This window comes from Lissotriton vulgaris, chromosome 4_1 (genome assembly GCF_964263255.1).
Source record: "Lissotriton vulgaris chromosome 4_1, aLisVul1.2, whole genome shotgun sequence".
Taxonomy (NCBI): Eukaryota; Metazoa; Chordata; class Amphibia; order Caudata; family Salamandridae; genus Lissotriton; species Lissotriton vulgaris.
Window position 1 is genome coordinate 1,970,484,167 of NC_141691.1, and position 13,398 is coordinate 1,970,497,564.

Genomic DNA, 13,398 nt, shown 5'->3' on the forward strand with positions numbered 1-13,398 from the left:
TCCTTGAGTGGAGAAGGAGATTCCCTACAGTTGAGGAAATTTCCATAGATCTTTCCATAGGTCTTTTGTAAAGTCTCCGCGTGAGCGTACCAAGGGGCCATTATTGGATCCAAGAAAAGCCATGCTCATGGTGTTCTAATTATGTCCAATTCTGCCTTGAAATATCTTTAAACAAACATACTGCTGCAATTTTCAAATTAGACATTATTTATATATTGTGTTTCGAGCCAGGCGAATCTTCTGCTATTTTACAGGGGATTTGAATGAAGGTTGAACATTTCCTCATATTACCGAACGACCTAAAAAACGCATCCATACTATTAAGCAGAACATTTATCTGAATTTTCTAAAACCTATTAAAAAAAGGGGTTCTCAATGACATGGGAGGACGTGCTTTTAGCGAGAACATGACTAATATACCTTTGGGCCTTAACTAATGCTGAAAGGCTGTCAAGAAAATCCCATAAATAAACGGGAACACAGGAGATAGGAGTGATACAAGAAAGTATGAGAGGACAGGAAGCGATAACACTGTAAAATGATAGAGGAGATAGGATAAAGGCATAACAAACAAAGAAATGTGAAGGGCTGGAAGGAAATTAGGAGGCTGAGGAATCAGGAAAATTTCGATAACACTGGAAAAAGATGATAAAAAGAGACTGAGAAGGAATATTGAAAGATCATGATATGGTGATAGGAAGAAAGGTAATAAAGATGAAGGATACATAATGAGGATGACAGAAAGGAAAAGTCTGATCATAGGAGGAATATTAGATTGACACAAGATTATTTATAGCAGAAAGGAGGAAGAAGAAGGGAAGGAAGGGTGTGGAGGGAGAGGAGTGAGGGAAAAAGGGAGATAGGGTGAGGTAAGGAAGCACAGAGGGGGGAGAGAGATTGGGAGGAAGGAGCGGAGGGGTAGAAATAAAGCAAGAAAACGATGGAGGAAGGCAAGTGCTTAATTTGAGCAGGTGGGGCCCACCAACACTCATTTATGGGGACCGGAACCTATTTTCCTCACAAATTTTAATCCAGAGCAGGAGAGACAAAAACACAAAAGGGGAAAACAAGCAGGATGAGAGACAAAAACAGTGACAAAGGGAGAAAGCAGAATTGAAAAAGAACATGAAAGAGTGAGATAAAAAGAGGAGAGAGGTGTCTTGGAATGGATTAAAGATGCCTGAGGTGAAACTAAGACTGTGTGTTCGGCACCCTTATCCTTGATAACGCCGGCTGTGGGAATCTGAACAAATCTTTGGACCCCGGGCACATATATATATATATATATTTAATTTTACAAATTAAGCACGGCGCGAGCCCTGCTGGATACAGCCTCCTTTTGGGAGCGCTTCACTCAGCTGTTTGTTCAAGCCTTTTTCTTTGGCTTCCTTTCTTCCAGCCAGTTAATAATGTATTCAAATTAAACATCTTAGACACAGGCCGCAGTAAATTGCTTCTGTTTAGTTGTCGGGCAAGGCAATCAATGGCTGCATTTTTCTGCTCGCCTAATTCCACTCCTGTGGCCAATTCGGTTCTAAAAAAGGCAATCTGAATATTGGGAAAAACCTTACTTATTCTCCTCTCATCAATAGGGATGTTTTCTTACTGGTGCCTCGGGAAAGGCTCTGATTGATCCACAGCCACTCAGGGTTTCGCTGGTTTTCACAATTGTCAGGCATAGATAGAGCACCGGGGGACTGCGGTGCAGTGGCTTGAGGCGGGAATACATTTGGGGCAAGTGGCCTTGTCTCATGAGGCAAGTGCTTGAGAAATTGCTCATGTGCTTTTGTATGAGAGTGTCTAAGTGAGTGTGTGTGTGTGCATGTATGTGTTTTGTGTGTTTTGGGGAGAGGTGTGGCACAGTGGCCAGAGCGGCTGACTTATGCGCGCAGGGCTCCCGGTTTCATCCACGACACCGGTGGCTGCTCAGCTCAGTATCATGTGACTCTGGGCAATAGCTCACTTAATCTCCCCGATGGCCCCCAGTGCCTTGAAACTTTAAGGGGTGATATGTACTCGCTTTACAAATATGGATTTTATTTGCGACTTTACAGAGGTAGAGAGCGGTCCCCCACTCGTCTCGTACCCTGTATATATCCGTAAATGTGCCACATACATTTTAGAGAGATCTGCATTTTGAAGGAAGTGACCATCATTTTGCATTATGCCATTGTTATGTAGGGGGTTCTGAGTGGGCTCAATTGCATGTAGGTTTGAATCAGAGACAGATTTATTGGTATGTGAGAGTTTTAGTATGTGTGTTTATGTATGTGTCTAGTGTGAGGTTGAGAGTGCATTAGCGAGTGCCAAAGTCCACACGCGTGGGTATGTGGCATGGAGTTTGCGTATGCATGTCCCTCTGTGTTTGACTTCTGCCTCTCCATGAGCACTCCGTATGTGCCTGCTTCTGTCGACCACTCCTCTGCATGTCCGCCTATCCATGCTTTCTCTGGTATTGAAACAATGGTTGGACTGCACACACGAGTTCAGTTAAATAGTTCATCGAGCCATGGTCAACCTATATCCACTAGCCACATTAATAGTAAGGGTCTGATTTAGATCTCGGTGGCGGTGAATACTCTGTCACAAACGTGGCAGATATCCCACCCGCCGTATTACGATCACATGATATCCTATGCTGCAATTTATAATCTCATTTACTGTGTTACATTGCATATCCCATGGTGGTATGTTCCACCCTTTTATGATTTTATGAAATCAAATAAAAGCATTCTATTAGTATTATTATATTCTATGAGGATCGTAATACGGGGTCTGGATATCCGTCAGCCAAGATCTAAATCCGCCCCTAAATTTGGAAGAGGCAATAGGGGCATTGATGACTTAGATTGTTGGCAGATGATGCGGCGTGCATCAGTTAAATGAATCTAAATGCAGTAAAGGAGACAGGGAGGGAGGTTGCAGACCGCAACTAGAATGGACATGACCAGAAGTTTGAGTACTAGAAAGCCAGAAGGTGGGACAACAGGCAGATGTGATACAAAAGGCCATATTTGTTTCATCAGCCATTACTGACAAAAGCGGTCACACTGAGCCACAGTGAGGCTTCCAGGACCGGGAATGGTGGGTGGAATAATACAGGGTAGTCGCGAGGGCCACCTTAATGTGTGTGAGATTTGAGGCAGCAAGTGCTGCGATGGACATTGACGAAAACCATTCCTGTAAAATGGCCATTGGGCTGAGCCAGGATTATTGATCACAGTGCAGCAAAGTCTTCTTTATAAGGCAGGGATGAACCATCCTCACTCTTGGGAGGTTTTGCCTCTCAAAGCTGTCAAGACTTCTGGGCCCAGATTCACAAAGATTTTGCATCGAGTTTGTGTTACTTTTTAATGCAGATCTGATGTGTTGCCTCCAGGTTTGGAAATTATTCATGGGGATATAGCATATTCACTAACATTCCATAATGTATGGTACCCACCTTCCATAATCCTACCCTACATGCATTGTGGAAAAAACATATTTGGAGGGGTAAGGAAAGTCAAATTCCCAAAACATCTGCAGACACCCTTATTTCTCTACATGGAAACACTTTCCGTGTAAAGTGCTCCCTTTGTGCACACGCCCTGGGCAGGTGAGGGGTTTCCATGCATCTTCTTCACGCCCCCTGTAACACTTCCAATAAGGCTATATTGGTGTACATTTATAAGTGTGAAATTCAAAATTATGATTGTATGGATGTTCACCTCATTTGTACTGGATTTCCCAAATGCATCTAATACACTAACCTGGGAACGCCCACTTCTGCAGATATTGGTGTCCTGTGATGATAAGATTAACTCTTTCTGAATCGCTGTATTCTCATTCACCCGTGTCTTAGGATATTTTAGATCCATTAGTCAGATTTAGGCACCTACAAATTTCTTCAAAAAGTTCTTGTTCTCAAATGTGTGTATAAAAGAGAAAGGAGGAAAGGATTAATGCATTCAGTGTTTTTCGTCCCGTCACCCCTCGCCCATAGAGTGTTAGCCCTATCAGGCTTTACCGTCGCGTCTGTGGACCACCTCTATCCTGTCTCTGTCTGGCTGGAAGCTTCAGGTACCGTCAAGCCTGCAAATGCATTTGCATACACTCACCTGATGCATTTGCAACCCGTGGCCACCTGTGATGTTGCATCATTCTCTGTGCCTCTTGGACCTCATTACTTGTGCATGGTGGGGTGGGTGGGTGTATTAAATGAATGCCTGCGCTACGTAGCGGGTCGTCTCAGTCATGCTGCCTTCTCTACTCTGGTTTCAGTGCACGGTACCTGGGATGAATGGTCGCCATGGAGCCTGTGCTCGTCTACGTGTGGCAGAGGGTTCAGGGATCGAACCCGCACATGCAAGCCTCCTCAGTATGGCGGGAACCCCTGCGATGGGCCGGAGAAACAAACCAAGTTCTGCACCATCGCACTGTGTCCAGGTATTTTTATCACCTCTTTGCTTTTTTACACACAGTATTTTTTTTTTTTTTTTTTTTTGTATCGATTTCTCATTCTCAATTGCTCATTATTGTCAGCATTCAGTTGATTGTTCAAAAACTGTTTTGATGGGAAAATCAATCACAGTATTTAGAGAGGGTTGATCCATAGTTTGACCAAACAGATCCTACTGTGGAATAATCAAGACAAAAGATATTAGGCTTAAATAGGGTTATTGGTCTGTTCTTCCAAACCTTGACCCACTGTCCATTCTCTGTCCATTGAGAATGCTAGTTTTACCAGTAGGCTTCATGGGCGCGAGCACCTATGCTTTTGCTAACTATGGCACACAATGAGTTAAGGCACCGAGCAATGTTGTTTGAGTAACTTGGCCATGCAGTACCAATAGGGGTCAATCAATTACAGACATGTTTTGGAGTAAACACTGCATAACACAGGCCCCTGCAGCCCCTGACGTGCAGGGGCCCCCAACCCTCATTCAGCCCAAGGTCAATGAACAGCTGTTTGATATAGGAGACTGAAGGGCCCCACTTTGCATTCCTGGGGGGGCTCCATCATTTTGTGCTCTCCATTGAAATTCAGAGAAATGTGGTGGTTCCAAAGCCATTAAAAGCTGAATAAACATAGCATTTAATTTCAATGACTACTTGTATGTTATGATGCAGCTATTCAGCAGCACTGGGGTTCAACAGAAAGGAAAGATCTATAGAGCAAACAAAGAAAAAGACCTTCACTCCAGATAAAACTAATGATCATGAGAAAATGTGTGTAATTGGGTTGTGTCTTTTTAAGGCTAATTGAAAGCCTCGAAAAGGAAAAAGGAATCACAAAACGTTACATTGTCCATTTTCTTAAATTAAATGTTGGAATCACTGAGAAATAACTCAAGAATTGATTGAACAGATTTAAGTAATTGCAATTGCCTATGATAGATATTAGAATCGTAAACATCCCATCCTATCCGGAAGTATCTTCGGTCCAATAGCTAATATGTGTTATTGTAGCAAAGCATCATCTTTGTGATTTTTAGGAGCGTTTGACTTTTAGTTATTCAGTTTGATCGAACTGCTGAGCTATTTTTTAAAATAGAGAGTAAAGGACTTAAAATTCCCTACTATGTTTGTCGTAAATTATTTGCAGTAGGTTGAGAAAGACTTCCCCCAAGCAAGTATTGGCCTTTATGACTCACGCAGACACTATGCCTGGAGACAAACTAGTGTAAGCTAATGTTTAGTGTATTCAATTTTGTTTAGTAAAAATATGAAATGTCAGGCCCATTCCGTTTTTTTAACGAAAATTGTGTTGAAAAATACTTTGTAAGCCAAAGAAAATACGATTTTGGCAACAAAGATGCTAAGTAAAGTAGAGAGAGCACAGGAGGGCAAATGATAGCAGATTTTGAGAATGCCAGAAAATTGAGTCAAAATTAAATTGTTACTGTTCAGAATATTGGTTTCAACGCTGTACGTTATCAACTGTGGAAGTAAGGGTAGCATGAGTAGTGGAGAAGTGTGGCTCAGGGGTTAGAGGTGGCAGACCCGGAAGCTGAGATCGGCCCTGCCTCGGCGGGTCTTGGGCTAAAAATTCCATGGACTCGATAATTCTCACTCCGGTGCCTTCTCGACTCACGGGTTCACACTTTGCGACTCTGGGCAATAGCTTGCTTAATCTCCACAACGGCCCCTTGCGGCGGGATGCCTGGCTTTCACCTTGTGGATACCCTGCCGGGGTTATCTCACAGGGGAATACCAGGACGGGTTCCCTAAGCAAGCGCCGGGAAACCCACTGCGGGTAGCTGTGCGCTATATAAGCTCAAATACATTTACATTTACATGAGACAAGAAATTGGAACACAGATGGTGCCATTGGGAACAGAAAAAATAGGGGTACCAAGGCTGGAGCAAAGATGGAAATCAGTGAAGATTTGAATGTCAAAGGATTTGATACTGAGGTCCAAAGGTTTAGTGCGGGATGGAAAGTGGAGTGAACACAGAATCAGAGAATTTAGCGATAGAGCAGGAAATTATAGGAGGTGCACGGTGTATAAGAAAAACAGGAGACATTGAAAAGGAAATGAATTACCATAAGGAAGAGAATGAAAATGTATCCAGGAAAGTGTCACTTTAAATAAAGGAATACAAGGAATGGGACAGGAACTGGGGCTGATGAGGAAGAAGAGAACATTAGGAATCATAGGATGAAACGGAGAATCGGCTCATGATAAATCTGTGAACGCGGAGGCGGGGCTGGAAACTAGCCAGGATACAGAAATGGCGAACACATTGGACAACCATAAGGAATGTGCACATCCGTGTCATGGGAGCCAGGTTAACATAGCAAGACAGACCGCATAAGTGTTTGCATTTTTAATTTTTTTATCAGTCAATCGAGACTCTGTGGAAGAACTTCATGGAACACCCTTAACACACAAAAGCACTAAATTTAGATACTGCAGGCAAAAAAGACCCAAACATAATAATTTGTCATTGCTTCACATTGTAAAACAGAATAATTAATAAAAAGGAAGTAAAGCAATTCGGAAACTTGGCTTAAAAAGAAGGACTGTGTTTACTTAGGAAAAAAATATGGCAGATCTCTTGCCCGGTGAAGATAGATGCTTTGCTGCCGGATCTGCACCTTCCTTGAGCACAGTTATGTGATCTTCACTTTGTCCAATCCCTGAGCACCGGAAATTATAATGACAAACACTCATTCTTGTCTTAAACCACTTGAAAGTATCACACGCTGCGACTAACTACAGCAAATATCACAGCACTGGCCTACTGTGACCCTCTGAAATTAAGATTTTTCAGAAGAAATGGTTAATTAGACACCCCTGGGTCAGGCATATTACACATTGCGCCTGATGTGATGTAATGTAAGGTGGATTTGTAGAGCGCTGCTAGTCACCCGCGAGGTTATCCATAGGTTCAGGTCAATGGAAATTGTCTTCCACAAGCACCCATAGACAATAATATTTTTTTCAAAACTTGTATTTTCAGTGATATGACCACCGAAGGCCGTGAGTTTACATTAAAAACAGAGCATTAGACTATACCATTTCCTGCTGAAAGGCAATATTTCTCTCCATGTGTTCCCATACCTGGCGTGTCACAGTTTGGTGCTTACTTTCCCTCCATGTTAAAGAACAGTAGATGTTTCAGCACCCCAGCTAATGTGCTGCATAGCTAAATACATATAAGGTCCCAAAGGTGAGACTGATAGCATTGCAAATGCTTATTTTATGTAAGCTGTAGCCCAAGCTGCAGAGGCATAACCAAACTTGAGGGGGCCCCTGCAAGATACATGAAGGGGCCCGCTCTGGAATTAATCAGGAGCTCTCAGGCAAGAGTACTGTGCTAAGGCGGCCCCCTGCAGCTTGGGCCCCCCGCACCGTGGGCGCTACAGGCACCTATGTTATGCCACAAGTGAATACATCAAAGACTCGTCAGGGTCTATAACCACCATATACGGTCTAACTTTTATCTAGTGACCCATCTCTCTGCCCATACACCTGTGCTTGACTCCGCCCCACAATGCCTGTCCCTATGCTTCCAAGCTTAAAGCCAACAATGGAACCTATGCGTAGATAGGCACTGGCAATAAGGCTAGAGCAACGGATAGGGAATTCCTAATTCTCTCTTTCACAATAGACAGAGCGGGGGTGAGGAGGGAAAGTAGGAAAATTGAGTAAAGGTAGCAACATGCAGGGAGGAAACAAAGGACTGGGAAACAAAGTTGCCAGAGACGGTAGAGTGTATTAAAGGAAGACATCTTAAGATGAATGAGAGAAGAGCACTGTCAATATAAAGATGAAGGAGAGTCAGAAGCGATGGAGAAATCAAGGACACAGAAGACACAAGACTAAAAGGGAGAAGCTGGAAAGGCAGAGAAATGCAAAAGATGAATAGGGTGGTGGGAAATACTCAAAACTATATGATAAATAATGTTGGAAGGGAGAAGACCAGATGAGGGGAACAAATGAGGGAGTGTGACAAGTATCAAGGGCAAAGACGAAATAAATATTAAAGAGTGGGGACAATTTGAGTTACAGGAAATGTGAAGGGGGCCAACAATTATAACAGACGAGGATGAAGAAAACAAGGATAAAGAAAACTGTAGATAAAGAAGCTTCAGGCTGAGAAAGGGGTAAAGAGCGAACGAGAAGGAGAAGAATATGAAACAGGGAACAGTTTATAACTGAAATGTGAAATGAACGAGGGAAGCAAGAAAACTTAGCAAGGAAAAGAGTTTGAAGTAAGAGAGAGGACCAGAAAGACATGGAGCAATGTGCAATAATTAGTGGTGCCCAAGAGTGAAATGAGAGAAAAGTGAGAGGAATACAGAATTCAAGTTTTAAGATAAGTGGAGAGAACGAGCAGATATCTGAAAAAAAGATGATTAAGAATAAAGTAAACTGTAAAGGATCTGAATGTAAAAGTAAGTAAGAGACCTGAATATAATACCCACTTCTTGCAGGTCTGTTGCCCGATGCAATTCATTGACTTAGTGTTGGTGGAGGTGTTTTTGCAGCGGTATTTTTCAATGACATTCTTCCTACAGTGTGCCAGAGGAATGGGTGGAATGACAGCGGTTGTATTTAATACCTATTTAGGCTGGATTCCAGCCATGTTCTGTGCCAGACAGTCGTCAGCTCAAGCCATTATCTGTGGACTCTGTGCTAACATGGAGGGGCTCTAACTCTTTGCAGAACTCACCTGGGTCTTCTGGGACACTCGCCACTCGCCACACGCCGCCGCTGGGGCCCAAACGCTGCCTGTTCCCCCTGGCGCCAGTGATTTCCAGCCACACGGCCGCCGGGGAACTACAGCTCCCAGCAGGCCGAGCGGGTCACTTCCTGTTGCAGCGCGCCCGGAGGCGCAGAAAAGGAGGAGGCTCCCACTGAGGAGCGGGGGCTCTAACTCTTTGCAGAACTCACCTGGGTCTTCTGGGACACTCGCCACACGCCGCCGCTGGGGCCCAAACGCTGCCTGTTCCCCCTGGCGCCAGTGATTTCCAGCCACACGGCCGCCGGGGAACTACAGCTCCCAGCAGGCCGAGCGGGTCACTTCCTGTTGCAGCGCGCCCGGAGGCGCAGAAAAGGAGGAGGCTCCCACTGAGGAGCGGGGGCTCTAACTCTTTGCAGAACTCACCTGGGTCTTCTGGGACACTCGCCACTCGCCACACGCCGCCGCTGGGGCCCAAACGCTGCCTGTTCCCCCTGGCGCCAGTGATTTCCAGCCACACGGCCGCCGGGGAACTACAGCTCCCAGCAGGCCGAGCGGGTCACTTCCTGTTGCAGCGCGCCCGGAGGCGCAGAAAAGGAGGAGGCTCCCACTAAGGAGCGGGGGCTCTAACTCTTTGCAGAACTCACCTGGGTCTTCTGGGACACTCGCCACTCGCCACACGCCGCCGCTGGGGCCCAAACGCTGCCTGTTCCCCCTGGCGCCAGTGATTTCCAGCCACACGGCCGCCGGGGAACTACAGCTCCCAGCAGGCCGAGCCGGTCACTTCCTGTTGCAGCGCGCCCGGAGGCGCAGAAAAGGAGGAGGCTCCCACTGAGGAGCGGGGGCTCTAACTCTTTGCAGAACTCACCTGGGTCTTCTGGGACACTCGCCACTCGCCACACGCCGCCGCTGGGGCCCAAACGCTGCCTGTTCCCCCTGGCGCCAGTGATTTCCAGCCACACGGCCGCCGGGGAACTACAGCTCCCAGCAGGCCGAGCGGGTCACTTCCTGTTGCAGCGCGCCCGGAGGCGCAGAAAAGGAGGAGGCTTCCTCCGCGTCGCGGAACGCGCGCGGGACCGCGCCGGGCTAAGCCCGGGCAAAGGGCGGGCCCTCTGTGGCCAGAGGAGGCCAGAGGAGGCCGGGACGGGCTATCCCATTTGGTCTCCCAAGAAGAGGTAAAGCCATTTACTGCCAACTCCATTGACTATCACATTGGATTGTGACTGTTTCCCCTTCCTACAAGGGAGCGGATACTTAAAGTTTTCCCCTAGCCACAGCTGTTTGTCTTGTTTTCATACACATTAAACATACCCAGCATGGATCCTTCAATGAAACCGTCCAATACAGCATCTAATCCCCAATGGCTAGATAACCTTAATAGTATGTGTAACATCAAGTACTCCCTTGTTACATCGCCCTACCTGGTTTCTAACGCCAGTCCGCCTGTTCTCAACGATAGTACACAGGGGCCTCAACCGTCTTTCGTAAACTTAAAAGCAAACAAATCAACTCCCCTTAACGTCATATCTGGAAAAAGGAAACAAGATGGGGTTGGAGAAAGTGGGTCCCAATCCAAATCACCAACATTGCAGCATGTGTTAACAGAATCAAACCCGCCTGCTAACATGGCTCTGCTAATCCAGGAGATGGGTAAAAAAATAGATGACCCAGTATCCTCTCCCCAATTGGTCTTACTGACCATGATGGAACAGCTGATTCTAACTATCATTCACCCCCTGATCGACAAAATTAACACCTTGGGGGAAAGACTAACGGGGATTGAGGAAACTGTTAAACATAACCAGCTATACACAGCAACATCCAAGTGTTTACCTCAGGCCGGGCAACCTAATTTGCCTAATCTAACTGTGCAAAACACAGTTTCCCCAACACAAGTTACAGTCTCCACTACTGTGTGCTCACCCGTCCCTAAACCACTACCTATACCTACCTCTGAACACATTATTGAGCCAAAATCAAAAAGCATTAAGACCCCTCATATCAATCTTCCCCCAGAGGCCGCTCCATACGTGTCCATCCTGTCGGGGGCTCTTCCCCTGAAACCTGGTAAAATCGAGAGAACCAGTGATCTGGTAAATAAAGTTAAGTTCTGGTTATCGAAAAACAGACCCCTACCCCACAACCTCGATGGCAGAATAGTCAGCGTGAGGAGAGTGGGTTGGTTGGGTCCCCACCGGAAAGACATCTGTGGGGATCTCATTCTAATTAGATTTAGGAGCAGACATGTTGTCCCCTATCTACAGTCGTGGCTGCCCCAAGAAAGTGATGGCCCTATAACAACTTGGGACCTACACGACTTTTACCCAAGTGAATCATACAACTCCTATCGGGACCAGTCTGCCAATCACAACCCAGAGCTGGCCCATAGATCCTGGCCACTAAACGAGCACAGCTTCCCCTTTCATAACCTTTTTCCTCATAGACTATTTAAGTTTAGCAACCTACCTCAATCTAACTTTTTCACCCCATACAACAAGTGTCATTATTAGGCGGGTGCATAAAATGTAAATAACTAACTGGATCAGTTAACTTTATTTTACTTAATCCAATGAGATGTTTGTTGACCCTTTTAAATGTATGTTGTTTATTATTATATGACTGTATATTTTTTTTTTACACTGTATGCTTTTATGGTTGAAACTAAACCGAATAAAGCTTGATGATGATGATGATGCTAACATGGATTTTATGTATTATAGTTGATGGGAACTGGAATGATTGGTCAAGCTGGAGCGCTTGTTCAGCCACCTGCTCCAATGGCACGCAGCAAAGGATCCGCGAGTGCAACGGGCCATCCAATGGGGGATCAGAATGCAACGGCCAGTGGGCAGAAACCAGAGGCTGCTTCGACCGGCAGTGCCCGGGTTAGTGTGCTGGCATTACATCAACCTAGTTAATAGAGCCACCATATTTAACAGCTAGCGTTCTTCTTATCTCAACACAAATGGATAAGATTACAACAAAATCTACTGAATGCATTCTGAAATATGTCTTATAAACATGCTATATCCATGGATATGTGTCAATAATATCTCCCTTTGGTCTGAAGACTTTCAGTCCCTGGTGAAATGTAAGCCCTCTGCCACTAAATGTTTTGTTGTCATACGGCTAGGACCACAACAACTTTAATAAATTGTAAAAATACCCAAATCCTTATTCCTAGAATCCCCCAACCCTAAATCCTATTTACGACCACGTAAAATCCACGTTTTCCTCTTTCCTGAGTACATGCTTGGTGCTACCAGGAGTAGGACAGGGAAGTGGCGATTGTGAAGGAGGTGAATACTCACACAGTTGTAAATGTGGGTATTCACTCCTTTTCACCTTCAATTTGCACACTTAAACAGTGAACAAAAAGATGAGGAAGTGTGAAAATTGTGTGTGTATGTGCTCCAAAGACCTTGAAATGTTGAGGACATTTTGGAGTAGGAATGTCTCCACGTTGAAAATGTTTTCCATATGGATAAAAGAAATGCAACTTTTCTTCATATTTAAACATTTATCATTTAAACAAAAAAAGATTCTCACACAGGACAATAGTCTTTCATGATTGGCTGTAGGCTTTAAATCTACTAATAGATTTGTATGGGCAAAGAAATTGATTTTTGTGAGTAGCTAAGAAGTCTACATCTTCTAACGTTGAAGAAGATTCTCCAGCACTCTGCTTTTTCCTATGAAGACGCGAACAACGTCTCTGCGCTCAGGGTTGTGTGAGTGGCTAATTTAGTGAAGAAATGACGTGAACATTGTCAACCACCAATCACACGTGTGGAACACATGATGTACAAACTCCAATCTTGGGCCAAGTGCCTACTCTATCTGAAACGCATGCTTATTATATGGCTGACAGTCCAAAACATTTCATTAAGTTGTGGATTGGTTTTAGTAATTTGGACACATCACAGCCATGACCACTAAAGGAGTTTATACTATTTATCAACCAACAACCACATGACAGTAGGGACAGACTCACACTAGACTCAGAATTAACTATAAGTAAAATATCCTCTAACTAGCAGCAAAGAGAGTAGTTTTGGGTTATTACAGAATTCATTAATTATGGGACATACCACAGTGGAAGTGCACTTTCTAAAACTGAGAACAAGTTCCAAAGTGAGACACCATCATGTATGATCTTTAAGTGCCAGAGATATTATAGTAGTTCAAAATGGCATTTGATACTTGTTTTATTATATTTCCTGGTGT

At 44.6% G+C, this 13,398-nt stretch overlaps 1 protein-coding gene across 1 annotated transcript in view; it reads left to right on the forward strand.

Moving 5' to 3' along the window:
* Positions 1-13,398, forward strand: part of ADGRB1 (adhesion G protein-coupled receptor B1) — a 473,955-nt gene that overhangs the window by 240,941 nt on the left and 219,616 nt on the right. The window contains exons 5-6 of the mRNA XM_086966285.1: positions 4,261-4,425; positions 11,892-12,056. Of these exons, the coding sequence (XP_086822411.1) occupies positions 4,261-4,425; positions 11,892-12,056 (330 nt within the window). The remainder of the gene's footprint in view (positions 1-4,260; positions 4,426-11,891; positions 12,057-13,398) is intronic.